Source organism: Homarus americanus, unplaced genomic scaffold, assembly GCF_018991925.1.
Source record: "Homarus americanus isolate GMGI-L3 unplaced genomic scaffold, GMGI_Hamer_2.0 scaffold31037, whole genome shotgun sequence".
Classification (NCBI taxonomy): Eukaryota; Metazoa; Arthropoda; class Malacostraca; order Decapoda; family Nephropidae; genus Homarus; species Homarus americanus.
In genome coordinates this window covers 21,006,543-21,033,701 of record NW_024722227.1, presented here as the reverse complement: position 1 = coordinate 21,033,701, position 27,159 = coordinate 21,006,543, and the positions used below count along the sequence as shown (strand labels likewise).

The 27,159-nt window shown below is 41.6% G+C and overlaps 1 protein-coding gene across 1 annotated transcript in view; it reads right to left on the bottom strand.

The window, feature by feature from the left end:
• Positions 1 to 27,159, bottom strand: part of LOC121862630 (phosphatidylinositide phosphatase SAC2-like) — a 192,007-nt gene that overhangs the window by 31,715 nt on the left and 133,133 nt on the right. The window contains 1 exon segment of the mRNA XM_042360948.1: positions 18,441 to 18,499. Coding sequence (XP_042216882.1) covers positions 18,441 to 18,499 — 59 coding nt within the window.

Here is a 27,159-nt window from a genome sequence, read left to right as displayed (position 1 = left end):
AACAATTATTTAACATAATTTAAGTACAGGGAAACTAGTTTTTAGCGCGCCAAACAGCCTGTCAACACACCATACAGGCATCAGTCTCTGTGTCTTTTCAGTGGAGGAAACATCTTGCTTGAGAGACTCTTCAACATAATTGCTTTTTTTCTGTGTTTCCAGTCAAATTATAATTATTGGTCATTTTGAAATTTATTTTACATATTGACAATATATAATGCAGTGCAGTGTTGATTTAAAGAAAATAATCTTGAATTACACCAAGTGAACTAAAATTTTATGGGTGAAATGGCGCCATGGGGTGACTCTCTTCCACCCCAATGCCTTCTCTTCTCCCTTCTCTTCCACCTCAAAGTAAGTGTACTCTACTACCTTTTTTGTTGACGAGGCAATTTTCGGTGAGCTGGAGCCAATTACCCATAAACCCATTGAAACAATGGTTTCGGTTAACGAATTTTTCGGTTAACGAGCAACCTTCTAGAACGAATTGTGCTCGTTAACCGAGGGACCACTGTATGTCGAACAAGCCTTCTAATTAGATTTCCAGATAACTGAAAGTGCTACCTTGAAAACACCCTTCAAAGCTTTAAGATTTTCTGACCAGTAGACATGCAAAGGTTTCCAGTTTCATCAATATTAAAAACTTGCTCAGCACAATAACCCCCTTCTTGAATTATTTTAGTTAAAGCAGCAGAAAATTCACTTGCTGCAGCTTCATTCACACTAGCTGCTTCACCTTGCACTTTAATGTTAGGTAAGTTTGCCCTTGCCTTGAGCCACTTAAACCAGCCCCTACTAGCAACAAAATTTTCCTCATCACTTTCACCACCACATTTAGCCTTTAAGTCAGTGTGCAAGCTTCTCACTTTTTCCTGAATCAAGGCTAGATTTCAGGCAATTACCAATGATTTTGATCTTCCACCCATATCATTAACAATCTTTCCATTTCAATTAACAATCCACTTCTTTCTTTTATTATCACAGTTGACTGCATTGGTGAAGATCCTTTTACATGTTCAAGAATTTTCTGTTTATTTTTCAAAATTGTTCCAACTGTTGAAGCCAATGCTTTTCCAATCACTGATGGTGTTTCACCGTTTTCAAAACGTTTAATTACATCAACTTTCACTTCCATCATAATTGTTTTCCCTTTCTTGGGTGCACTGCTATTATCACTTGCATCAAGTTTGTGTTTGGGAGCCACGATGAGGGCATAAAAAGAGAGTAAAGAAGAAAAAACAACAGTTTGCACTTGATCACACGTTAATGTGGTGAGGGTAAGCGCACTGACTCTCCCTCAAAGTGTGTGGCTGGGTGACGCATATCTCTCCACCCGCCGCTCCGCCTCGCAAACTAGTTCTCTCACGTAAATATTACAAACCAGTTCTAGTTATGTCGGATTCTTAAGAAAAGCTGTTTTTTTTTCTAAAAAACATGTTTTTGTGAAAAGGCCAGAATGCAATGTCTAGCTTTGTACCTGCATATGTATATGCCCTGCATTAACTTGCCAGGCCAACATACAGGTAATTAAAACATCTAATAATTACAGTTGGCCCTTAACATACGCGGGGGTTACGTAACAAAGATAGCCGTGGATGTTAAAAATCCGCGTATATGTGCTGCCCCCCCCCCACCCCAAAAGAAACCCTGGCCCCCCATGTCCTTATTTACCGTATATACCTGTGTGTAGTTCGAGTTTTTAAGATCAAATTATTTTGCAAAAAATTGGGGGTCGACCTCTAAAAGGATAATAGTTTCGTTAGGTTGAAAAATATTTACCAGTAACTACCAGAAAACAATGGAAACGACGCACCAACGCACCACCAGCTGTGAGTGTCGGTACAGTCGCCAGGGCAGATCTCTTGCGTCATCATAGCTTGCCCAAAGTAGCCAAATGCATGGTATGGTATACACAGGACGATGTAAAACAAAGTATTCATTTGTTAAAGTTTATTTATAGATACTGTACATAAATTTTTGTTCATTACATTTGAAACATCAATCTTTGTTAATTAAATTTGATACAAAAGAAAACTACGATACCGTATTTTCATTAAAATATTACATCACAAGTATATTTTACCTTAACTGTGACTGAATGAATATATTCTCAGAAATAAATATGGAAATGTAATATTTTGGCTGAAATGACGTACATATTACTGTACAGTGGAAATTGGGATAAAATTATGAAAACAATGACTTTCGCTTTCTTTCGTTGTTCAAAATATTTTACAGTAATCGCTTTTCGAATGGTTTTCAGTTAAAAAACTGTTGTACTCGTACTGTATTACAATAATATTCTACCCTATCATTAGCCTTATAATCCCACAAATGAAAACCATTCGAAAAGCGATTACGGCAACATCTTTTGAATGAAAGAAAGCGAAAATCGTTGCTTGCGTCACAATTTTGTCCCACTTTCCACTGTAATACGTACATCATTTCAGCAAAAATATTACATTTCTATGTTCTCAGAAATAAATGGTAGTTTTGTTGAAACATAATGTACAGTATTTAATATTAAAATGCAAAAATAGCTATAAAAACAATTAATACACCCGAAATATACTGGCTGGCATCTCCACTCGTCCCTGCTCCTGCGTCCAAGGTCACCTCACCACTCCTCCCAACTCGCTCCCTCCGCACCGTCACTACTGCCAACAACAAGCACAAATGTTTTGTGAATAACTGCACCTCCACTTCCTATGTACAGTACTTGTACTGAACTGCACTGTGCTGTGCATTTTTACAAACAATAAACATGGCAAGAAAAGCTATTAAAAAAAAGAGATAAGAATTTCACTTTACTGTACCGTACCTCTCCTCGGCGACAGGGCGGGGGTCATCGGACTCATGGTCACTCAATTCCATAACAGGTGGTGAAGTGGGGGCGACTGTGGATTCAACTGCTTCCTCACTGCCGCCATTGATTGATGGTGTTAAATCTCTCCTTCGGTGATCAAAGAACATGGTGATGGGGAGTTGTCGTCTCTTTCTTTCATTTCTTCCATGATGTTTTTGTATGGAGCGAAAACATCATCCATCCCTCGCATGAATTTCAGGGCACGCACCATGGAGGGGTCCATACTATAGGCCAGGTTTTTCAGTGCCTCAATATTCCTGGTCTTCTCCCCCAACTTCTCCAACGTTATTTCTTGGTGCTCTTCCTCTTCCTCATCCTCTTTCCCTTTCGCTTCCTCTTCCTTGCCTGAGTCTACTAACTCCTGTAGATCCTCCTCGGTCAGCTCAGTGTCGTGCTCTTCAATTAGCTCCCTAATCTCGTCCTCTGCCATGTCCCGGAAGCCTTCAGCAGCCACTTTCCTTGACAGTGCCAGGGTCTTTCTGAATATTTTCATTAAAATCCATCAAAATCATTTTCCTTGTCATCGTCTTAAGCACCAAACAGCTCCTCCCAGTCTTCTCCTTGAACAGGGCTAGAGGGTACGTGTTTTTCGAATCGTTTTCAATTAAAAAAATGTTACAGCACATGTATATTTTACCTAAACTGTGCCTGAATGAATATATTCTCAGAAATAAATAGTAGTTTTGCTGAAACGTGATGTATTTCAATGTAAAATAGGATAAAATACATTACGAAAACAAAAGACTTTACCTAACCTTCGAATGTTCAAGAGATGTTACTCATTTTTTTAATAGTTTTCGGTTAAAATACTGTTATATTACAATGATATTATATTCATACTGTGCTTGATATACTACATTCACGGAAATGTAATATTTTTGCTGAAATGACGTACGTATTACAGTGGAAAGTGACGAAAACAATGACTTTCGCTTTCTTTCGTTCAAAAGATGTTACCGTAATCGCTTTTCGAATGGTTTTCAGTTAAAAAACTGTTGCATCACAAGTGAATTAGGATAGAATATTATTGTAATACAACAGTTTTTTAACTGAAAACCATTCGAAAAGCGATTACGGTAACATCTTTTGAACGAAAGAAAGTGAGTCATTGCTTTCGTCACTTTCCACTGTAATACGTACATCATTTCAGCAAAATATTACATTTCCATATTCTCAGAAATAAATAGTAGTTTTGCTGAAAAGTAATGCATTCCAATGTAAATTAGGATAAACTACATGAAAACAAAAGACTTTACCTAGCCTTCCGATGTTCAAGATATGTTACTCGTTTTTTATTAGTTTTTGGTTAAAATACTCTTATATTAGTGATATTCTATTCATACTGTGCTTGATATAATACATTCACGGAAATGTAATATTTTTGCAACTACAATGCCGATGTCAACACAAGCGTGGTTACAGCGAAACTGACTGAGTGAGGGAGAGCTATGCGTGTGTGTGTGTGTGAGGTTGCGGGAGCGGGCGGTGTCCCATGTTCGGTGCCACGTGCGAGTTGAATGGCGCGCGATTTGAATGTACTTCAATTACTTCAATGTACAGAATATTCCTCCGGCGGGGCAATCTGCGTATTTGTAAATCCGTGTATTATAAACCCACGTATGTTAAGGGCCGACTGTACTAAAATACGTAATATTAGGACACGTCACTACCTGGCATTTAATTGCAATTCTCAAAACCCCCTCCCGCATCCCGCAGCACACGCATCACTACCATCATCGCTTGCCCTAGAGTGAGCAGTAAACAAATGTCAACTCTCGAGGGGTGGAGATGGATGGGATGTCGACGTTGCATTCTGGACTATATCACAAAAACTGGTTTTTTTTAAGGGAAAAAAAAGGCTTTTTGTTCAATCCAGAATGCTACGTCTAGCTTTGATTACCCGAGCAGGAGGTGGAAAGGGAGGTGACATTGCATATAAGATCTACTAGCTTAGGTCCAGATAATAATTATAAACCTGTTTAGAATATTTTCCTTGAAAGGAAACATTTACTGGAAGGTAAAATTATAAGATACGTATCCAAATTAGGATACTCACTTTATTCTGAAGAAGAAGAAGAAGGTTCTGGTTGTGGAGATTAACTAGGTGGGGGAGGGTATCCCAGCACCACCACATGTGAAGCATCTTTCAGAGATAGATGAACATAGCTGTTTTGAAAGGTTTTTGAAGATTTCCAAACGCCCACTTCTTTGATCTGACTGAGGCTCATATGCCACAGAAAGACCACAGACCCTGCATACTTCATGGTGTCATGTGCCAAAAATTTTCTTGCCAGGGTCTGCTTGACACACCAACTGAGATAAAAATTTTGTCATTTGACTAGGAGACAATTTTCTTACCATCCTGTGATGAGAATACATAGGGGCCTCGATTAGGGAATCTGGTTAACCATTCTTGAAGATTCTTAACTGGGCAAATCATATGAGCTCATCCATGAGCCATTTTATCCGGATTGGTTGAGCTTGAAAATCCTTCCTTTCATTTTTTCTTAGGATCTCCATAGGAAAAAGGGTGACATCTTTCTCAGAAAGTACCAATAATGATGGATTATTGGAAATTTAAATCAGCTCAAATAGTCATACCTGTTGCTATTGCTAGAAGGAAGGCTGCCTTCTGGAGCAACCTGTCCCGGGTCAGATTTATATTGTAGTTAGGCCCCATAAGAAAGTTAGTAACTTTATCTAGTGACCAAGGTGGGATTCTCTTCGGCCAAGGGGGTCTCTGAATGAAAAAGGATGATCTGAGCATTTGATATATTCTGGGGCTCAAAGTACAGGTAGTTCTGCTATAACGCGATAATTGTGTTCTTGTAAAATATCGTGTTATAGAAAATCGCGTAATAGAAATAACAGGGCTTATGGAGAAAATAGGGTTAGGTGCAGATTACTCGAAATCGAAAAAATTTAGTATTTAGCCTAACACAAAGGATAGCACAGTCTAAATAAATGTTACATTCATATCTAATAATGAAATCATACAGTAAATTTAACACTTTACCTTGAAAAAATATGAATGTAACTTGATGGGGGAGAAGGGTGATTTTGAGGTTGATAACATTGAGCTTCTCTTCAAGTGTTATATCCTTTCTTTTACGATAATCACTGGGAATTCTATCATCAGAGCGCTTTTTGGAGATATTCTTCTTTACCATATTCACAGTTAATACCACAAAATTGGAGAAATAGTTAGCAAAAATCGCGTTATAGCAAACAAGCTTTCGCGTTATACAAATATTGTTCCGAATTCATAAATCGCGTTAGAGCAAATTCGCGTTATCAAAACACGGGTTATAGCAGAACTCCCTGTAATGTTAAAACCCCACGCCAGAGGGTCAACCAATGCTGATTTAAAAGATGCAATTGTCGATCCTTGAAGGCCTTTAACTCTGAACAGAAAATACAAAAACTCCAACACCACTGTTTCCGACAATGTCTGGAGCAGTTAACTTAATAAATTGTTGAAAAAGGCTCCACGCTTTCTTATATTGCATAGAAGTTTGGGGTCTATGACCAACTACCACTTGGTAAACTACGGTATACAGTAAACCCTCGCTTTACGCGGTTTCACTTTACGCGTTTCCACGTTTACGTGGTACCCTGCCGAACATGGAATGCTCACTTTCCGCGGTGTGTGTACCCTTTTACGCGGAGAGCAGCTGGCGGTCCTCTCGCGCCGCGCCATTTTTGGATCCAAACCTCCCGCCATCTCTCCCGCCATGTTGTGTAAGCGGCACGAGTAGGTTGCGCAGTGTATGTCTTTGTTGCGTTATCGGTGACATTCATATGACGTATTGGACTGTGAATGGGCAAAGCATCCTTACCTCCCTCCCCCGCTAGCTGTGATTGGTTTAATGTACTATGACGTGCCCCGCCGCGGGGGCGTTCAAGCCCCTTGACCTACCCGCGTCAGTTACACCCCTCCCGGCTACACCGTGTATATCGGTATCCATTGTTCCATAAGAATGGCTTCCACCGGACCACCACCACCACCACCACCACCACAAAGAAACCTTGCATTACCTGGACCCAGCCGCCCTAAGCCAAAGAGTTGGAGAAAGGAACAAGACAGGTTGATCTCGCGAGCCAGCATGGTGTTAACGAGTCTACGATCAGGACAATTAAGAAGGATGCAGCCAAGATAAAGGAGCACATGAACATCACAAAGTCTACAGGTGCTTTTATGATCAAGTATTGCCACAACCAGGTGCTTCTCAAGACGGAAAAATTACTTGTGAGCTACTTGGTTCGTCAGGTGCGACGGAACAAGGCGGTGGACACGCCCTCAGTTAAGGAGTATGCAGGTGAACTGTATGCTGCAGTGTCACGAAAGATGGGAAATACAGAGCCCAAACCCTTTAATGCTTCCTCTGGGTGGTTACAGAAGTTTAAGAAGAGGAACAAGATCACCAATATCAACATTGGTGGTGAAGAAGCTAGTGCTGACTGTGTTGCGGCTAGGGAATTTGCTCCGTTTTTACGTGAGATTATGGAGGAAGGACAATACACCGACGACCAGGTGTTTAACATGGACGAATCTGGTCTTTTTTGGAAAAAGCTACCTTCCAAGACCTTCGTTGTGAAGAATGCCAGCAAGTGTCGGGGCTGGAAGTTGCAGAAGGAGCGCATCACCGTCCTGTTTACCACCAATGCCTCCGGTACCTGTAAGCTCAAGTTATCGGTGATCCACACAGCACGCAAGCTGCACGCCTACAAGAGCATGGACATGACCAAGCTAAATGTCCACTGGCTGACCGCACGTAAGGCGTGGATGTTCTCTACTCTGTCCCACTCCTGGTTTGATGACTGTTTCGTTCCTGACGTTAAGAAATTCTGTGAGCAACACAATGTTCCATTCAAGATTTTGTTGCTGCTTGACAACGCACCAGGACACTCGCCCCTACTGTTAGATCGTCACCCCAACGTAAAAGTGGTCTTCCTTCCTCCCAACACTACGTCTATAATACAGCCCATGGACCAAGAATTGATCTGTAATGTAAAAGCTGCATTCTCTGCCAAGAAATTCAAGCTCCTGAACGACTACACCAATACCAAGGAAGAGTTGCGTAACCTGAGTGACACCAACACCGATAGCAAGAGCGAAGACGACGAGGATCAACAGTTGGCAGAGCAAGAAGTACTTGTGAGACAATTTTGGAGAACATTCAACGTTAAGAAAGCTGTGGACTTCTTGGTGGAGGCATGGGATCAGCTGTCTGTAGCCACTGTTCGTCACGCATGGAGACATGTGTTGCAAGGTATTCCGGGTGTTAGGCAGAGTAAATCTGTGACTGGTGAGGTTCAGACTGTTGCAGTAGCAGTGGACCTTGCCAGAAGCTGCGCAGAGTGTTATGGGCTGCAGGCTTCTCCAAGACCACCAATGACGACATCCTGGAGGTGATAAGGGATCCTGATGTGACTACCGACGAGATGGTAGATGATGATGACGTCAGTGAAGAGGCAGGTGGTGCGTCATCCCAAGAAGAACACCGCTTATCCCATAGTAATGTTAGGGGTGCCATCGAGAGTATTGAGAAAGTCAAGCTCCTCCTTTCCGACGACCCTGACGCTAACAGGTATGAAATCTTCACTACCCAGCTGTTACAGACTATGGAGCCCTACATCAAGGTTTATCACGACAACATAAACACCAGCCGTCAGCAAAGCATAACCGAGTTCTTCGCCCGCAACCCACCACAGCCAGCCCAAGCCAGTGATAGTGACAGAGACAGAGACAGTGATGATGACTTTGAGGGATTTGTCAGGGAGGCACTAGTAAGTGTGGATGACAGCGATGAAGACTCACCTGAGGGCCAGTAGCCTGCCCTCTGCCTCAGAACCAGCCTCCATTCCCCTACGCTGACCCATCTCTTCTACTAAAGTTAGTATTAACCCCAACCTTGTTTTTTCTAACCTAACCTTCAGTATATTATTCTCTTATTGATTGTTCCCTTCTATATTATGTGTGTGTGAATACCATCATAAAGTTAAGAGGTTATTTTTAGTAAAACGTACGTATTGTGTCGGGAAAAAGTGGAGTTTGGGGGTCGGCCCGGTCTCTATTTCAATTAATCCCATATGTTATGTTGTTCACTTTACGCGTTTCTCACTTTACGCGGGCCGCCGTGGGTTCAATTAACCGCGTAAAGTGAGGGTTCCCTGTATTGGAATTACCCAACAATCTATTTAAACATCTTTTGAGAAACTCCATGAGTGAAGTACCAAGGATGTCTCAAACTGAGGGTGCAGTACCTGGTCTAGACATGCTTGTTGCAATCGTAGTGGATGCGAGCACCATTCCAACAGATCCAGACACCAAAGTTGTAGGATCCAATGTGGTGCAATTAAGAGGACCTTTCCCTGGAAGGATCTGAGTTTTTGAACCACTTTGGGCAACATTTTCACAGGTGGGAACAGATAGATTGAATTTCAGCAGTTCCAATCTCAAAGTAGAGCCTTTCCTAGAAGATTCGATCGTTCCAGAGAAGCAGAATTGGCAGCTTGTGATTGTTTTGTGAGGCAGAAAGATCTATTTGTGGAGTCCCAAACCTCCTCGCTATACTCTGGAACGATGAAGTCTTTAGGGACCATTCTGTTTCCATCGACACTGGCCAGAGACGGGACAACACATCTGCCCAATTGTTTTGGATTCCCGGTATGTGAGTTGCCTTGAGGTATAGTTGTCATATTACACAAACCTTGAAAAAATTTTCTGACAGTGTGAGAAGGGACCAAGATCTGGTTGAGCCTTGATGATTGAGACAAAACACTTCCGCTCTGTTGTCCATAGCAAACAGAATCGTCATGTTTTCGAAGTTTGGGTTTGCCAACAAAAAGAATGGGACAACTGCTAATTCTTTTATGTTTAACTGTTTGTTCCAAAGGGAGTTGCTTTGCTTTCCTTGACGGAACTCTCCTTTTGAGGAATGGTATCCCCATCCTATCTCGGACGCGTCCTTACAAACGACCAAGTCTGTTTGATGGGGAACCCAGGGAGATGAACCGATTAGATTGTCCAAATTTGTCCACCATGACAGATGATTCTTGATCTGAATTGGGAGAGAAAAAGCAATATTTCTGTTCCTGCGAAGCAACTTCGACACCAGATGAGTTAGTTGCTTTTTCCTTAACGTGTCTAAGGGAACTACTATGGTGGCAAAATGCAGCAGACCCAGTTGCTTTTTCCAATCGTGGCAAGAAACCTCTTGCTTTACACGGAAGGCCTCTACTTGTTACCCTTGCTTCTGGTAGACTGACTAACTGCTGACTGGTGTCCCAATGGAAACCTAACCAATCCAGTTTCTGACATGGTATGAGATTTGATTTGACCTGGTTTATCTTTAATCCAAGGTTTTGAATTAGTACTAGTGTACATTGGGTCGCCCTTTTACAGTCTTCGAAAGAGTTTCCCACTATCAGCCAATCGTCTAGATAAGCAAAAGTTATTATGCCCTCCTTCGCAAGGATCTCCCTGGGGATGTTTGCCAGCATTTTAAACACTTTTGGCGCAATTGTCCAACCGAATTGATAACTTACATCCCCCATTGCGAACAAGAGAAACTTTCTATATCTGGCAGCAATAGGCAATGATAATAGGCATCCTCCAGATCTACCTTTGAGATCCAAGCATTAGGCGCAAGTAGATGCCTCAGATGATCGTAAGTGAGCATCTTGAAGCTTCTTTTGGTAATGAACTTGTTCAGGACTAACAGATCTAAGATCCACCTCAACTTGTCACTGCCTTTCTTGGGAACTGGGAATAGGCAGGACATGAAACACTTCTCTGACTCCAACAGTTCTATCACATCTCTGTTTAACATTTGAGATACATATTCTGTGAGTAAGGGGATTGGTTTCAGACCCCTTTTTGGTAACACTAGCGGAGAGTGCCTCTACCAAGTCCATGTGAGGCCCCCTTTGATTGTCTTGTAAGCCCATATGGAAGAAGCCCACCTGTTTTTCCAATCCCCCAGATGACCCAGCTGTCTAGGTTGATGACTAAACCGAGCAGCTGCTCCAGAAACAACTCCAGTTTCCCTGTTAGACCTTCCTCTCTGACCTCCCTGAAATTTCAAAAGGTCTGAGAACTCCTGGGAACCGTAATGTGAATAGTTTGCTCCACAGTTGATCTATACTTAACTAATGCTTGTTCATAAAACAAAGCAGGAGAAAGAGGGGAAGAACGTATCAAAAAATAAGCACTACCACTGTAAGCATTTTTAGTGGTTTGCTTCCTTAGCTGGGCTTTTAGTTTTAGGGCTTTCAACAACATTTCCATAAATGAGTTGTACAGGGAATATAGAATCCCTTGTATAGCAACAGCAAAACATCTGTCTACTTCTGAACTGTCCTCATAGTCCAGCACAAACTTAGTCAATGACTGACACATCATGATTGCAGACCAAATATCCACTGCCAACTTCCTAAATATGAACTCTTCAAGCAACAGTGCAGAAGTAACTGGTTTCGAATTTATTTCATAACTTATGTCAGCATTTCTTGGAGCTGACAAATACCCTGTACTGGGAAAGTTCATATAAGGAACTATTTTTGTCATTGCATTAGAACTTCAAAAAGCTGAACTTGTGGGGATTCTTATCTGAGGGAACTACATCCTTGACCACCGAAGGGAGAAGCCAGGTCAACTGTTATGTTGGCCCATACCAACTCCCTCCCCTGAACCCTCCTCCCCACCGGAATATCAACAAGTTCTCGCCAGAAGTTACTACAGTATTTCATTTAGGAAAGGAATGGAACCAGTGTTGAATAGTGGTGAACAGTGCTTAAGTTAGTGAAAAACAATTCAACAGTAACAGCTGAGTCATACCCAAGCAAACCTTCACACAGTGAGGTCCCAGGTACCCAGTGATAGCTGCCCCTGAGACTCAACAACACCAGCTATGTGTTAATCCATCCACAATAAGGAGGCCTGGGACCACACCTCACTCACTGGAGTGAGTGAGGTCCTGTGACACCAGACCACGTGGTGTCCCCATGATGCTACGACACCACAAAGTGAATGAGTTGCTTCAGTATCATGTGAAGTTCCTCATAACACCACCTGTGAGGGAATTACTACATCACATCAAGCCCCTCATAACACCACCTGTGAGGGAATTACTACACCACATCAGGGCCCTCATAACACCATCAGTGAGGGAATTAGTACACCGCATCAGGTCTCTCATAACACCATCTGCAAGGGAATTACTACAAATTGTTAGGCCCCTCCTAACACCATCTGTGAGGGAATTACACCACCACATGATGCCCCTCATAACACCATCTGTGAGGGAATTAGTACACTGAATCAGGTCTCTCATAACACCATCTGCGAGGGAATTACTACAAAACTGTTAGGCCCCTCATAATACCATCTGTGAGGGAATTACACCACCACGTGATGCCCCTCATAACACCATCTGTGAGGGAATTACTACACCACGTTAGGTCCCTCAAAACACCATCTGTGAGGGAGTAACTACACTACGTGTCTGCTGTTCAACATCTCAGCTCACAAGATCTACGTGACCTCCACTGTAAACATTATTCTGTATGTTCACTGCATGTTTCTTTACCTTTCTCTAATGAAGGCTTTTGTTAAACCACCAATGTATGTAATAAGTCATTTTTTTCTAATGTATATTTTCAGTCTTCGGGCCGCAGAACTTTTACAATAAACCGTTAATTATTATTATTATGAATATTAAATCCTTCAATATATTAGCCCAGACTTCATTTATTTCAGAGACCATTTTTGGGCAAATTTCAGGCCAAGAAATTGTTGTACCACCTTCTAAAAACAAGCAATGAGGACCCACAAATGCCTTGCCTTCCTGTTTCTTTGTAAGTGCTGAGAAATCAGGAAGTTTAGAAACATTTTCATAAAATACCTTGAATAAGGAATCCACAGACTCAGATGTGGTTGAAAACAAAGAAGACTTAGATCTTACCAGTGTTACCCAAGGCCTGTTTGGATCATCCTTACACTCAATGTTCTCCATCAGCTGCGTGGGAGTCAACAGCAGCCTGTTTCCAGGCATCACGTGTTTTCCAGTAACCAACACTTTTGCCCCAGGTGGAAAAGGTTGCCAAGATGGGGACAGGATGAAGTCAGTCTCAACAGGTTCTCCCTGCTCCAGTGACTGAACACTATTAGTGACTACTTCCTCATCCTGATCCTGGAATCCACTAAAATCGAGCTGACTAGGTATAGGCTTTTGCACCATTCCTACTACCCCATTATCCTTGATGTCCAATAACCTAGTTTTCTTAGCAGAAGCAGGTTGGTCTAACTGGGGATTAGGTTTCTTACCTTTCACCCATAAGCATAAACTTTCTGCCAACTTGGGATCTTTCCAGTGTTTCACATTTAAAGATTTACTCTTTAAGGTCTTATTCCATCTATTTTTCATTTGGCTCTTCAAAAAATCATTCTTATTGCCTGCAGATTGATTAATTCTAAAAATTAAGTCATAACAAACTGCACAATCCAATGGTGAGAACAGGTTGTCAGAAACACAGCTGCTATGATTTATGCAAGCCAAATGAGGATCTGAAGTAGTAATCCAAGTGGCCCTACATCCTTGATATTTACATGTAGTATGGTCCCCTTGGGTCATAGGTGAACATACTACTATCGAATTCACATCCTCTAGTAATGGACACTTCCTTGTATGTACTGTAGAGTATGAGCTGAGCCATCTAATCCTTGTAGCTCCTCACTCAACACTAACTCCCCAGTGACTGTCCCGGGGTCCCCTCCGTTGTTTAGCAGCCCAGACAACTGTCCTTCATCATCCCGTTGCACATCACTCATCTAAACTAGGAGGAACACTATGAGTCACATTGTATAATCATCATAATACAAGGGAGATAACATTTTCTTCCAAACATAATCAATATGACTCATTACTGTGATATATCAGTATCTAAATTTAATATACATTCATATTAATACCTGCTATTGTTCTTATGAGTCTTCAGTGAGACAATCGTAAATCACTAACTCACTATATCATACACCTCTCCCTTCTCTTTTCTCAATTGCCCCTCAGCTCACTGAACTCTGCTCCTTGATCAAGCTAAGATTCAGTTCAGAGCGATCATAATCATCATCAAGGTCAGGGCATTCGTTCGGCCATGATAGAAGTCAGTGTGATCATATCCTATTGGCGGCCATGACAGTTCAGTGCGCTCATAGCCTTAGAATATTTTGAGGGATCACTCAGTTCTCTATTTGTTGCCAACCAGGTCGCATAGACATCACCACTTCAACCAATCATGCTTGAGTGATGATGCCTGAGTGAGCATCGAGTCACCCGGCAGGGTTGACAGTGCTGAGCTGCTACCATAGCGCTCTGTTGGCCAACACCGTTCACCATTACTCTAGCAAGATGTATTGGGATGAGAAATCCAACCATCTGAGTGGTTCTCATTTAACCCATGGCTGATGATACAAAGTTCATCCCAACATAACTCTAGATTGCTAGTAAGACCACCAGGTCAGCATCCGGAAGGATCGCTAAGACTAGCAGCCTCGCTAAGGTCCTCCAGGGAAGGGCTGAACCCGCTACTGAAGACATGAATAAAATAGAGCTACGATGAGAAAACTTAACTCAGGCCTAAATGCTAAGGGCAATCATAAACCCAAGGAGGAGGGGAAAATCACATCCCACAGGGCAGGAGCCCAAAACGTTTCGTGAACGAACATGAGGAGAGGGGTGGGAAGAGGAAGGAATGGCCACATCCACTATGGTAACTCATCATAACACTTACACGGTAATACAGTAGTTGGGGCTAAAAAAAAAAAAAATATATAAATACAGTGAAGACGAGCCCAGATGGTTTAAAAACAAACGTCATTCACAAGGTGAATTGAAAACAGAGAAACATTGGTCACTAGACTTCGACTGTTTTCCCGAAGAGAAGACGAGCTGCTGCCGCCATGACTGACCAAACCGTATAAAAACTGTCCAAAACACAAAATCTGAGTGACGTCACCAAAACTAAAGCCACTCAATTTCCTCACCGTCATAAGAAGTATGATTGCCGAAGGAAAATTCCCCGTGGCACTTAATATTCCAGCAATCACAACACAAAATAATGGAGCTTTCTATGTGTGTGTTTACTGTTGAGTCGCCAGACAGGAAGATGACGGTAGAAATGCGTGTGATGGAGGGTGCTGGACGGTGTTTTGAGAATTGCAATTAAATGGCAGGTAGCGAGGTGTCCTCCTAATACAGTGGGGTATGCTATAACGAACGGATCCTACTACGAATATTCCTATAACGAATGGTTTTACCTATAAAATTGAGAATGCTATAACGAACGAAACTCCTACAACGAACATTATTAAGAAAAAAAAAATTTTTTTTTTTTACTAATTTATTGTTTTTTTATTACAAGCATTAATGATACTCTTTATTTCAGGGGTTTAGATGCATATTTATGCACTTTTTTACAATTTTTACAATTTTATATTATATTTTTCAGTGTTAAGTGGTTGTATTTGGGGGCCTGGAACGGATTAATCCTATAACGAACGAATGCTATAACGAACAAGGTTCTAGAACCAATTAGATTCGTTATAGCATACCCCACTGTATTACGTTTTTAGTAATTACAGTCGGTCCTTAACATACGCGGGGTTTACGTAACAGAGATAGCCGTGGATGTTAAAAATCCGTGTATATGTGCTGCCCCCTCCCCCCTCCCCCCCCAAAAAACCCCTGGCCCCCCATGTCCTTATTTACCATATATATCTGTGTGTAGTTCGAGCTTTTAAGACCATATTATTTGGCAAAAAATTGGGGGTCGACCTCTAAAAGGGTAATAGTTTCATTAGGTTGAAAAATATTTACCAGTAACTACCAGTAAACAATGGAAACGATGCACCAACGCACCACCAGCTGTGAGTGTCGGTACAGTTGCCAGGGCAGATCTCTTGCGTCATCATAGCAAGCCCAAAGTAGCCAAATCCATGGTATGGTAGCACAGGACGATGTAAAACATAAAGTATTCATTTATTAAAGTTTATTTATAGATACTGAACATAAATTTTTTTTCATTACATTTGAAACATCAATCTTTGTTAATTAAATTTGAAACAAAAGAAAACTACGACACCGTATTTTCATTAAAATATTACATCACTAGTATATTTTACCTTAACTGTGACTGAGTGAATATACGTATTCTCAGAAATAAATATGGAAATATTTTATTTTTGCTGGAATGACATACATATTACAGTGGAAAGAGGGATAAAATCATGACGAAAACAATGACTTTCGCTTTCTTTCGTTGTTCAAAAGATTTTACTGTAATCGCTTTTCGAATGGTTTTCAGTTAAAAAACTATTTTACTTGTACTGTAATACAATAATATTCTATCCTATCATTAGCCTTATAATCCCACAACTGAAAACCATTCAAAAAGCGATTACGGCAACATCTTTTGAACGAAAGAAAGAGTGTCATTGCTTTCGTCACAATTTTATCCCACTTTCCACTGTAATACGTACATCATTTCAGCAAAAATATTACATTTCCATGTTCTCAGAAATAAATGGTAGTTTTGTTTAAACGTAATGTACAGTATTTGATATTAAAATGCAAAAATAGCTATAAAAACAATTAATACACCCGAAATGTACTGGCTGGCATCTCCACTCGTCCCTGCTCCCGCGTCCAAGGTCACCACTCCTCCCAACTCGCTCCCTCCTCCGCCTCCTCCACCTCCTCCCCATCACTACTGCCAACAACAAACACAAATGTTTTGTGAATAACTGCACCTCCACTTCTTATGTACAGTACTGAACTGTACTGTGCTGTGCATTTTTACAAACAATAAACATGGCAAGAAAAGCTATTAAAAAATAGACATAAAAATTTCACTTTACTGTACAGTACCTATCATCGGCGAAAGGACGGGGGTCATCGGGCTCATCGTCACTCAATTCCATAACGGGTGGTGAAGTGGGGGCGACGGTGGATTCAACTGCTTCCTCACTGCCGCCAGTGATTGATGGTGTTAAATCTCTCCTTCGGTGATCAAAGAACATGGTGATGGGGAGTTGTTGTCTCTTTCTTTCATTTCTTCCATGATGTTTTTGTATGGAGCAAAAACGTCATCCATCCCTCGCATGAATTTCAGGGCACGCACCATGGAGGTGTCCATACTATAGGCCAGGTTTTTCAGTGCCTCAATATTCCAGGTCATCTCCCCCAACTTCTCCAACGTTATTTCTTGGTGCTCTTCCTCTTCCTCATCCTCTTTCCCTTTCGCTTCCTCTTCCTCTTCCTTGCCTGATTCTACTAACTCCTGTAGATCCTCCTCGGTCAGCTCAGTGTCGTGCTCTTCAATTAGCTCCCTAATCTCGTCCTCTGCCATGTCCTGGAAGCCTTCAGCAGCCACTTTCCTTGACAGTGCCAGGGTCTTTCTGAATATTTTCATTAAAATCCATCAAAATCATTTTCCTTGTCATCGTCTTAAGCACCAAACAGCTCCTCCCAGTCTTCTCCTTGAACAGGGCTAGAGGGTACGTGTTTTTCGAATCGTTTTCAATTAAAAAAATGTTACAGCACATGTATATTTTACCTAAACTGTGCCTGAATGAATATATTCTCAGAAATAAATAGTAGTTTTGCTGAAACGTGATGTATTTCAATGTAAAATAGGATAAAATACATGACGAAAACAAAAGACTTTACCTAACCTTCGAATGTTCAAGAGATGTTACTCGTTTTTTTAATAGTTTTCGGTTAAAATACTGTTATATTACAATGATATATTCATACTGTGCTTGATATACTACATTCACGGAAATGTAATATTTTTTGAAATGAACGTATTACAGTGGGATAAAATCGTGACGAAAACAATGACTTTCGCTTTCTTTCGTTCAAAAGATGTTACCGTAATCGCTTTTCGAATGGTTTTCAGTTAAAAAAACTGTTGCATCACAAGTGAATTAGGATAGAATATTATTGTAATACAACAGTTTTTTAACTGAAAACCATTCGAAAAGCGATTACGGTAACATCTTTTGAACGAAAGAAAGCGAGTCATTGCTTTCGTCACTTTCCACTGTAATATGTACGTCATTTCAGCAAAATATTACATTTCCATATTCTCAGAAATAAATAGTAGTTTTGCTGAAACGTAATGCATTTCAATGTAAATTAGGATAAACTACATGAAAACAAAAGACTTTACCTAGCCTTCCGATGTTAATTGAGAAAGGGTGTCAAAATGTTGCAGTATCACTAAACCAAATTAAAGTCAAGTGAATTAACACTAAATGAGGTATACCTGTATAAAAAAATTAATTGAAATTTTTTCACCTGTTTTCAATATTTCTAGGTTGGCAAGAAGATTGAATAGATCAGATCAGTTGAATGCCAATTGTGAGAGAGTGAGAGATAGTGACCACTCCATTGACTCTACTGGCAATTGGCACGCATCACCCACACACTTTATATGCCCATCATAATTCTTCTAAGGTGCCCAGCTTTATACTTAATCATTTATATGAAGGTTAAAACAGAAGCCTTACCTAACAAATGATCAATGGTGGCTTGACGGTAGGCATCCTTAAACCTATTCATGTAGTACCTGCAAGTACGAAGGAAATCATCATCATCATCATCACTATGGGGTCACAGAATACAAATTCAACAACAAAATACTGGTATATGAATTTTGCTGCAATTATAATTAATACAGATAATGATTCAGAAAATTTAAGAAAAGATTAGTTCTACTAAATGGTGCATAACAAAATAATTACTGGTACTGTATTTGGAAGGCTTGAGACAAAAGAAATACTTTATTTCATTCACCACCCATGATGACTGACGAAAAAGGACAGGAATTATGACACAGGTAAATATATATACAGTATATAGCATCACATCACTGTATACAAATATTCCTAATGATGAAATAGTTCTTAATCCATAACTTTCATAATAAATCTAGAGGTTATGTGGTTTTTGCCAAACAGACTATCCTCTCTGCCCAGCTGACCATATAATCCCTGCACAATATCAATAACACCATTTAATACATCAGCAACAAATGCTGTCACTTAAACAATACTGTACAGTATGTTAGATTATGCTTATATTTCAAAGATCCTGCAACATAAATTAAGAAGAGATGATATTAACATAATAATATACAGTAATACCTCGGTTTACACGGGTTTCGTTTACGCGGTACCCTGCCAGAACTGGAATGCACAATTTACGCGGTGCATCTACTCATATACACGGAGAGCGGCTGGCGGTCCTGCCGCGCCACCATTTTTGGATTTAAACCTCCCGTCGTCTCTCGTCATCCCGCCATGCTTGGGCAAGCGGCGAGGGTAGGTTGCGCAGTGGATGCCTCTGTTGCGTTATCGCTGACGTCATATGACGTATCGGACTGTGATTGGGCCACGCATCCTTATCTCCCTCCGCCGCTAGCTGTGATTGGTTTAATGTAATATGACGTGCCTTCCCGCAGGCGGGTAGAAGGCACTTGACCTAGCCGCGTCAGTTACACCCCTCCCGGCCAACCAGTGTATACTGGTGTCTATTGTTCCGCAAGAATGGCTGCCACCGGACCCCCACCACCACAGAAAAACCTTGCATTACCTGGACCCAGCTGCCCTAAGCCAAAGAAGATACGACATGCTCTAAGCTATGATGTGAAGTACAAGATAATCCAAGAGTTGGAGAAAGGAACAAGACAAGTTGATTCGGCGCACCAGCATGGCGTGAACGAATCTATGATCCGGACGATAAAGAAGGATGCAGCCAAGATAAAAGAACACATGAGCATCACAAAGTCTGCAGGTGCTTCAATGATCAAGTACTGCCAGAACAAGGTGCTTCTCAAGACAGAAAATTTACTTGTGTGTTACTTGATTCGTCAGGCAAGACGGAACATGGAGGTCGACACGCGGTCAGTTCAAGAGTACGCACGTGAACTGTACACAGCAGTGGCACGTAAGATGGGAACTGCAGAGCCCAAACCCTTCAATGCTTCCTCTGGGTGGCTGCAAAGGTTTAAGAAGAGGAACAAGATCACCAACATTAACATTGCTGGTGAAGGAGCGAGTGCTGACCGTGTTGCGGCTAGTGATTTTCCTCCGTTCATACATGAGGTTATGGAGGAAGGACAGTACACCGACGACCAGGTGTTCAACATGGACGAATCCGGTCTGTTTTGGAAAAAGCTACCTTCCAAGACCTTCGTTGGCAAGACTGCCAGCAAGTGTAAGGGGCCGGAAGTTGCAGAAGGAGTGCATCACTGTCATCTTTATCACCAATGCCTCCAGTTCCTGTAAACTCAAGTTATCAGTGATCCACACAGCCCGCAAGCCGCACGCCTACAAGAACGTGGACATGACCAAGCTAAATGTCCACTGGCTAACCGGACATAAGGCGTGGATGTTCTCTGCTGTGTCCCTCTCCTGGTTTGACGACTGTTTCATTCAAGATGTGAAGAAATTCTGCGAGCAACAGAATGTTCCATTCAACATTTTGTTGCTCTTGATAACGCACCAGGGCACTCGCCCCTACTGTTGGATCGTCACCCCAACGTAAAAGTGGTCTTCCTTCCTCCCAACACTACGTCATTAATCCAGCCCATGGACCAAGAATTAATCTGCAATGTGAAAGCTGCATACTCAGCATAGAAGTTTAAGCTTCTGAACAACTGTACCAACATCAAGGATGAGTTGCGTAACCTGGGTGACACCGATAGGAAGAGCGACGAGGACGAGGAACAACAATTGGTGGATCAAGAAGTTCTCGTCAAACACTTTTGGAAGAAATTTAACGTCAAGAAAGCCATGGACTTCTTGGTGGAGGCATGGGATCAGCTGTCTGTAGCAACGGTTCGTCACGCATGGAGGCATGTGTTGCAAGGTATCCCAGGTGGGAGGCAGAGTCAACCTGTGACTGGTGAGGTTCAGTCTGTTGCAGTGGCAGTGGACCTTGCAAGAGAAGCTGAGCAGAGTGTTACAGCTGCAGGCTTCTCCGAGACCACCAACGAAGACATCCTGGAGGTGATAAGGGATCCTGAGGTGACTGCCGACGAGATGTTAGAAGACGATGACGTCAGTCAAGAGGCAGGTGGTGAGTCAACCCCAGAAGAACACAAGTTAACGCATGGTAATGTTAAGGATGCCATCGAGTGTGCAGAGAAACTGAAACTCATCCTTTCCAACGACCCTAACGATAACCGCTATGAAGTCTTCACTACCCAGATGTTGCAGACTATGGAGCCATACATCAAGGTGTATCATGACAACATCAACACTAGCCGTCAGCGTAACATCACCGACTTCTTCGACCACAACCGACCACAGCCAGCCCAAGTCAGTGATAGTGACAGTGACGGTGACTTTGAGGGGTTTGTCAGGGAGACCCTGATATCTGTGGTGCATAGTGATAGTGATTCACCTGAGGGCCATTAATCTGCCCTCTGCCTCGGGACCAGCCCCCATCCAAGTATGCCGACCCATCTCTTCCACTAACGTAAGTGTTAAACCTTGATTTTTCTTTTCCCTGGTGCAGTATATTATTCTCTTAATGATATTTATCTTCTACAGTAATACCCCGATTTACGCGGTCAATTGAACCCACAGAGGTCCGCGTAAAACGAGAAATGCGTAAATGGAATAACAGAACATATGGGATTAATACCGACACAATACCTATGTTGTAGTAAAAATAACATCTTAATTTTATGATGGTATGCACACACAATTAATATATAAGAGAAATACAGTCGCCAGGTTAATGTCCATTCAAATAATGGACTCTACTCCCTCCCCCCCCTTCCCAAGCTCGCTGGCTTCTCCCTCTCTGAGGGGTTTGTGTGGGTGAAAACACTAGATTCTAAGGTATAGTAATAAATAATACCTCAGACGAAAGTTAGGATAATATAATTGACATTGCTGGATTCCTTGCAAGACCGGGAATATTTTGAATATACACGTCATATATTTTGCACAAAAGATAACATATTTGCTGTGTAAACAAAATTCTTGCATTAGATCTAAAATTTGTATGTCTAATGCTTTTTACCCTCTTTTCCCCCAAAACGTGGAAATTAATGACAAATAAAAACTGCATTCTTTAAATAATGTTCATGAATGCACCTTCTACAATATAAATGAATAATACCGGTAATATGTAATCACACATGAGGAGACGGTGACGCCATTATTATTGTCATTGTTTACACCCATGAAGAAAATAGAACCTGGTTGTTGCTGTAGAAAAATTAATGTAAAAAAAAAAATGTATGTTTGAATTAATATTATTTAATGTGCAGTAGAAGTAACCACTGATGGTAAAGACAAAAAAGTGAGAGACTGATAGTGGGAGGCCAATGTATGTACAGTAGACTCTCGCCAATAACGCAATAACGACTTCCACAATAACGTTTTCGACATTAATGGTAAGTTACAATACTAGATACCCATTTTTGATAACATCTGGATTCTCTTGAATAACGGAGATTTTGCGGGAAGCGTCCGAGCGCATCAATGATAGCGTTTGTTTGCCGCCATGCTGTCCGCTCCGCCTCACTCTCACACACGCTCCGAGGAATACAGCGCTGCGCCCACGGGTGAGATTTTCACCTCTATAACCAGTGGTTGCGAGGGTCGGTGATCAACAATGGCTTCCGCGTTTTTGCCTGTGGGGGCTACGGGAGGTGGTGGAGGGAGTGATTTGCCGCCTGAATGCCCGGGAACTTTTAAAGTGAATAAGAAAAATGACCCCAAAGCTAAGAGACAAAGTCACAAGAAGCGTGCCTACTCGGTCAAGGATAAAGAACAGATTGTTGAGCTCATTGAAAGTGGTGCACGGAACATTGATATTGTGAGGAAATTGAACTGTCCTGAGTCTACAGTGCGAAATATTAAGAGGAACTTAGAGGAGACCAAGAAGAGTTTTGCGCTGGCTAAGAAATATTTCGGTAGTGATGGAAATGCGAGGCGAGCTATGAATGATAAAAGTGATAGAAACAGGTTGTTAGTGATAACAAAGCATTTTCTTGTGAAATGGTTAGCTTGTAGAATGAAAGACAATGCAAGTGTTAGCAGCCCTCAGATACAAGATCAAGCAAGGGTATTGTACGCTGCTGTAGCTCGAAAGAAAAACAATAAGTCTCCCCCTCCTTTCAATGCCTCAGTAGGGTGGCTGCATAAGTTTAAGATTAGAAGTGGCACAAAGTACGCAAAGTATCAGGGTGAGGCTTCGTTTGATGACTTAGTGGCTGCAGATTCCTTCCCTGAAATTGTCAATCAAATCATTCAAGAGGGAGGTTATACCCTGGATCAAATTTTTAACTGTGACGAGACCGGGTTGTTTTGGAAAAAATCCCCTAAAGCAACATTTATCTCTAAGAAAGAAAAACAGGCAAAAGGTGTGAAAATGGCAAAGGATCGCTTTATTGTCCTCCTAACCTGTAATGCTTCAGGTGACTACCTCATGAAGCCTCTGGTGATCTACAAATATAAAAGACCAAGAGCTTACAAGGGATGTGATATGTCCAAACTGAATGTCTTCTGGGAAAAGACAAATAAAGGCTACATGTCCACAGAGTTATCAAAGAAGTGGTTTGATGATTGTTTTGTTAGGGATGCCAAAGAATACTGCCGGAAGAAGAATGTATCCTTCAAAGTGGTGCTCTTTCTAGACAATGCCCCCAGTCATGCACGATATCTAGCGTTGAGGTTGTGTTTCTACCACCAAATACAACCTCCAAAATACAGCCACTAGACCAAGAAATCATAGCGAATGTAAAGTTGCTGTACTACAAATATGTCCATGACAAGATGAGGAAGGAAACTGATAAGCAAGAAGAAGTGAAGGAAATTGCTGAAACTGTGAGCAGTAGCGAGGAGGAGGAGGGTCCTCCCCTCGCCGCCTCCGCTGCTCCGCCTGGCTCACTCACACCCTCAGCCTCCGCTGCTCCGCCTGGCTCACTCACACCCTCCGCCTCCGCTGCTCCGCCTGGCTCACTCACAGCCTCCGCCTCCGCTGCTCCGCCTGGCTCACTCACAGCCTTCACCTCCGCTGCTCCGCCTGGCTCACTCACACCCTCTGCCTCCACTGCTCCGCCTGGCTCACTCACACCCTCCGCCTCCGCTGCTCCGCCTGGCTCACTCACACCCTCCGCCTCCGCTGCTCCGCCTGGCTCACTCACAGCCTCCGCCTCCACTCCTCCTCCTGGCTCACCTGCAACCCCCCCACCCCTGCTCCACCTGGCATACCTTCAACCTCCACAATGACTGTTACTGCCTTCTGGAAAAATTATAACATTTGCCAGGCAGTCAATTTCTTTGTAAAAGCCTGGGGAATACTATGAAAGCAACCGTTGGGTGTGCCTGGTCGGCACTCCTGCCACAACTCAAGTCTGCCAAGACAAAGAGACAGCAGCCAACAGAGCTAATGAACCCAGGATTTCAAGAAGTGACTCGGGAAGATTTAGACGAACTGATGCAAGAAGGTAACACAAATGACGTCGAAGATTTCCTGGAGGATGAAGAAGGTGGTGAGAGTGGTGATGCAGCGAGTGATGCAGGGGAGACCGAGCAGAGGAAAGTGACGACACAGAAGCTGTCACTCTTATTGGGTGTCTTTACCAGCCTTCTAGAGATGATCCAAGACATTGAGAGTGAATCAGGTGAAAGGGAGCAAGTGATTGGAGTTTTAGAATTTATTTCAAGAAAATACCAGACGCAGTACAACGAGCGAGTGAATGCCCGGCAGCAGTCACTCATCACTCGCTTTCTTTCACAATGCCGGCCAGCTGAGGAAGACCAACAGAGAGAGGTTGAAGTTGATGAAGACATTGATGACAGTGGGCAAATGCCTGAAGATTTTGACTTTGCGGGGTTTGATGAAGTGTTAGCGGAAGTGGGTGAACCGGGTGCGAGAGGCCAGCGTGAGGACGGGGACGGAGATGGGGCCAGGGATGTGGGCGGAGGTTCGACGCAGTAGCCTCCATGCCCGAGCCTCGGAACAATCATCACACCAAGCATCTCAAAAACTCCCCCAAGCTATGGGCAAGTGTTATATTACTCAAATTCTTTATTCTGATGATTGAATAACAAATCTTTTTATTTCAGCTAACAAAAGTGTTAGGCGGGGCTTCAAAGGGGAACAAATGTGTGAAATTCTTGGGGCGGCAGCACCAATAAACCCTTTTTACATGTATTTTAATGTCACACAAATAACGATTTCACTAATAACGGTGTTTTCAGGCACCTATTAGACGTTATTGGCGAGAGCCTACTGTATAGTGATTTAAGGGCGATTTAGGGGAATTTTAGGAGAGTTTCTGACTTTATGCATTTTTGGCTTTGCTTTGTATGTACTTTTCTGTGAGCTGGAACCAAATATCCTATTGAAATAATGGATTCGGTTAATGAAATTTTCGGTTAACAAACGACTCTGTGGAACAAATTGTGTTTGTTAACAAAGGGACCACTGCATTCACTGTCTTACAAGGATTCCATCAATGCAAGTTATATTCTGTTAAGTTTAGTCAGTGACATTTTATAAGATAAAAACTTTAAGCCTAAAACTACCTTCACCCTGTTTTGGGAATGTTTCTTAGGGAGGCTTCTCAGCACAAATCCCTCTTTTTTTCCGAATCTTTCGAAATCCTGATTTACCGGGCCCAGACCTTCAGGTTTACTGTTATGATGAATTCCTGGAGCACGGAGCATAGAACAAATATTGTTGAGCTCTACTTCAAGATTGGCTCCATAGTGCTTGCACACAGGGCATTCAGGAAGGAATTACGGCAAAAAGATATGCTTAGCAAAAAACAATTCTTCGATATGTTAAAGAGATTCCATGTAGATGGGAGCGTTGCTTCAAAACAGCACATTTGATCACCTACAGTGAGAACAGCTATGACTATTGCAGCAATTAGTGCTGCAATCCGGTAAAGTCTCCAAAAATCTGTTCGCAGTTTGTCTAGTCAAACAGGTATGAGCCGTTCGTCCTTTCACAGAATACTCATGAAAGACTTGAATGTGTTTCCATAAAAAAATCAGATTGTACAGGAACTCAAGTAAAATGAGGCACAACAGCAATTGGAATTTTGCAATGCATTTCTCAGACTGTGAGAATGTTCCCTGTGTAATTGAAAACTTGTTATTGAGTGATGAAGCTCACTTCCAACTGAGCAGCTATGTTAACAAGCAAAACAATTGGTTCTGGGCTGATGTCAATCCACAGGAACTGCACGAGAAACCTTTGCACTCTAAGAAAGTAACTGTTTGGTGTGCGATATCATTGGAATGTGTTATCGACCCCTACTTTTTTGAAGAGCAGGATGCTTTATGTAACAGTGACATCAAATTGTTATTTCAGTATGTTACAAACTTTCTTCATCCCAGAAATGCAGCATCTGGCTGTGGATTTATACAGTGTATGGTTCCAACAAGATGGTACCACAAACCAAATGTGCCACAACCCATCTACATGAACTTTCTGAGACATCTTTTTCCACACATCCACACACAAAAAAAAGAAAAAAATCTCGTTTTGGAGATATCGCTTGGCCAGCACAGTCCCCTGATTTAACCACCTGATTTTTTCCTCTGGGGGGTACCTGTAAAGTAAAGTTTACTACCACAAACCTGCAAACTTGGAGGAGCTAAAAGCAAAAATTTAGCAGTGCACTGATGAAATCACAGCAGACACCTTCTAAGCTGTCATGAACAATGTAGTGGGTCGATGCAGCGAGTGCCATGGTTCTAAAGGGCACTATTTAAGTGTACCATTTTTCAATAAAAGTATAATTGGAATTTCCATAGAATAATAAACATTTTGCTGCAATTTGATGTATTTTCAACCACCCCAACAATATATATATATATATATATATATATATATATATATATATATATATATATATATATATATATATATATATATATATATATATATATATATATATATATATATATATATATATATATATATTTATATATCATATAATATATATATAAGATATGATATATATAGTTGGTCCTCACATTACGCATGAATCTTCGAGGGTCCCATGAAAGTGAGGAATGCGTAAGTGAACAACATAACATATGGATTAATTGAATGGAGTCCGGGCCTATCTTCAAACTCCACTTTTTTTTGACGATACACAACTATGTTGTAGAAAAATTTTATCTTAACTTTATGATGGTATGAAAACAAGTAAAATAGAAGAGGTTAGATTAGGAAAATAAAGGTTAG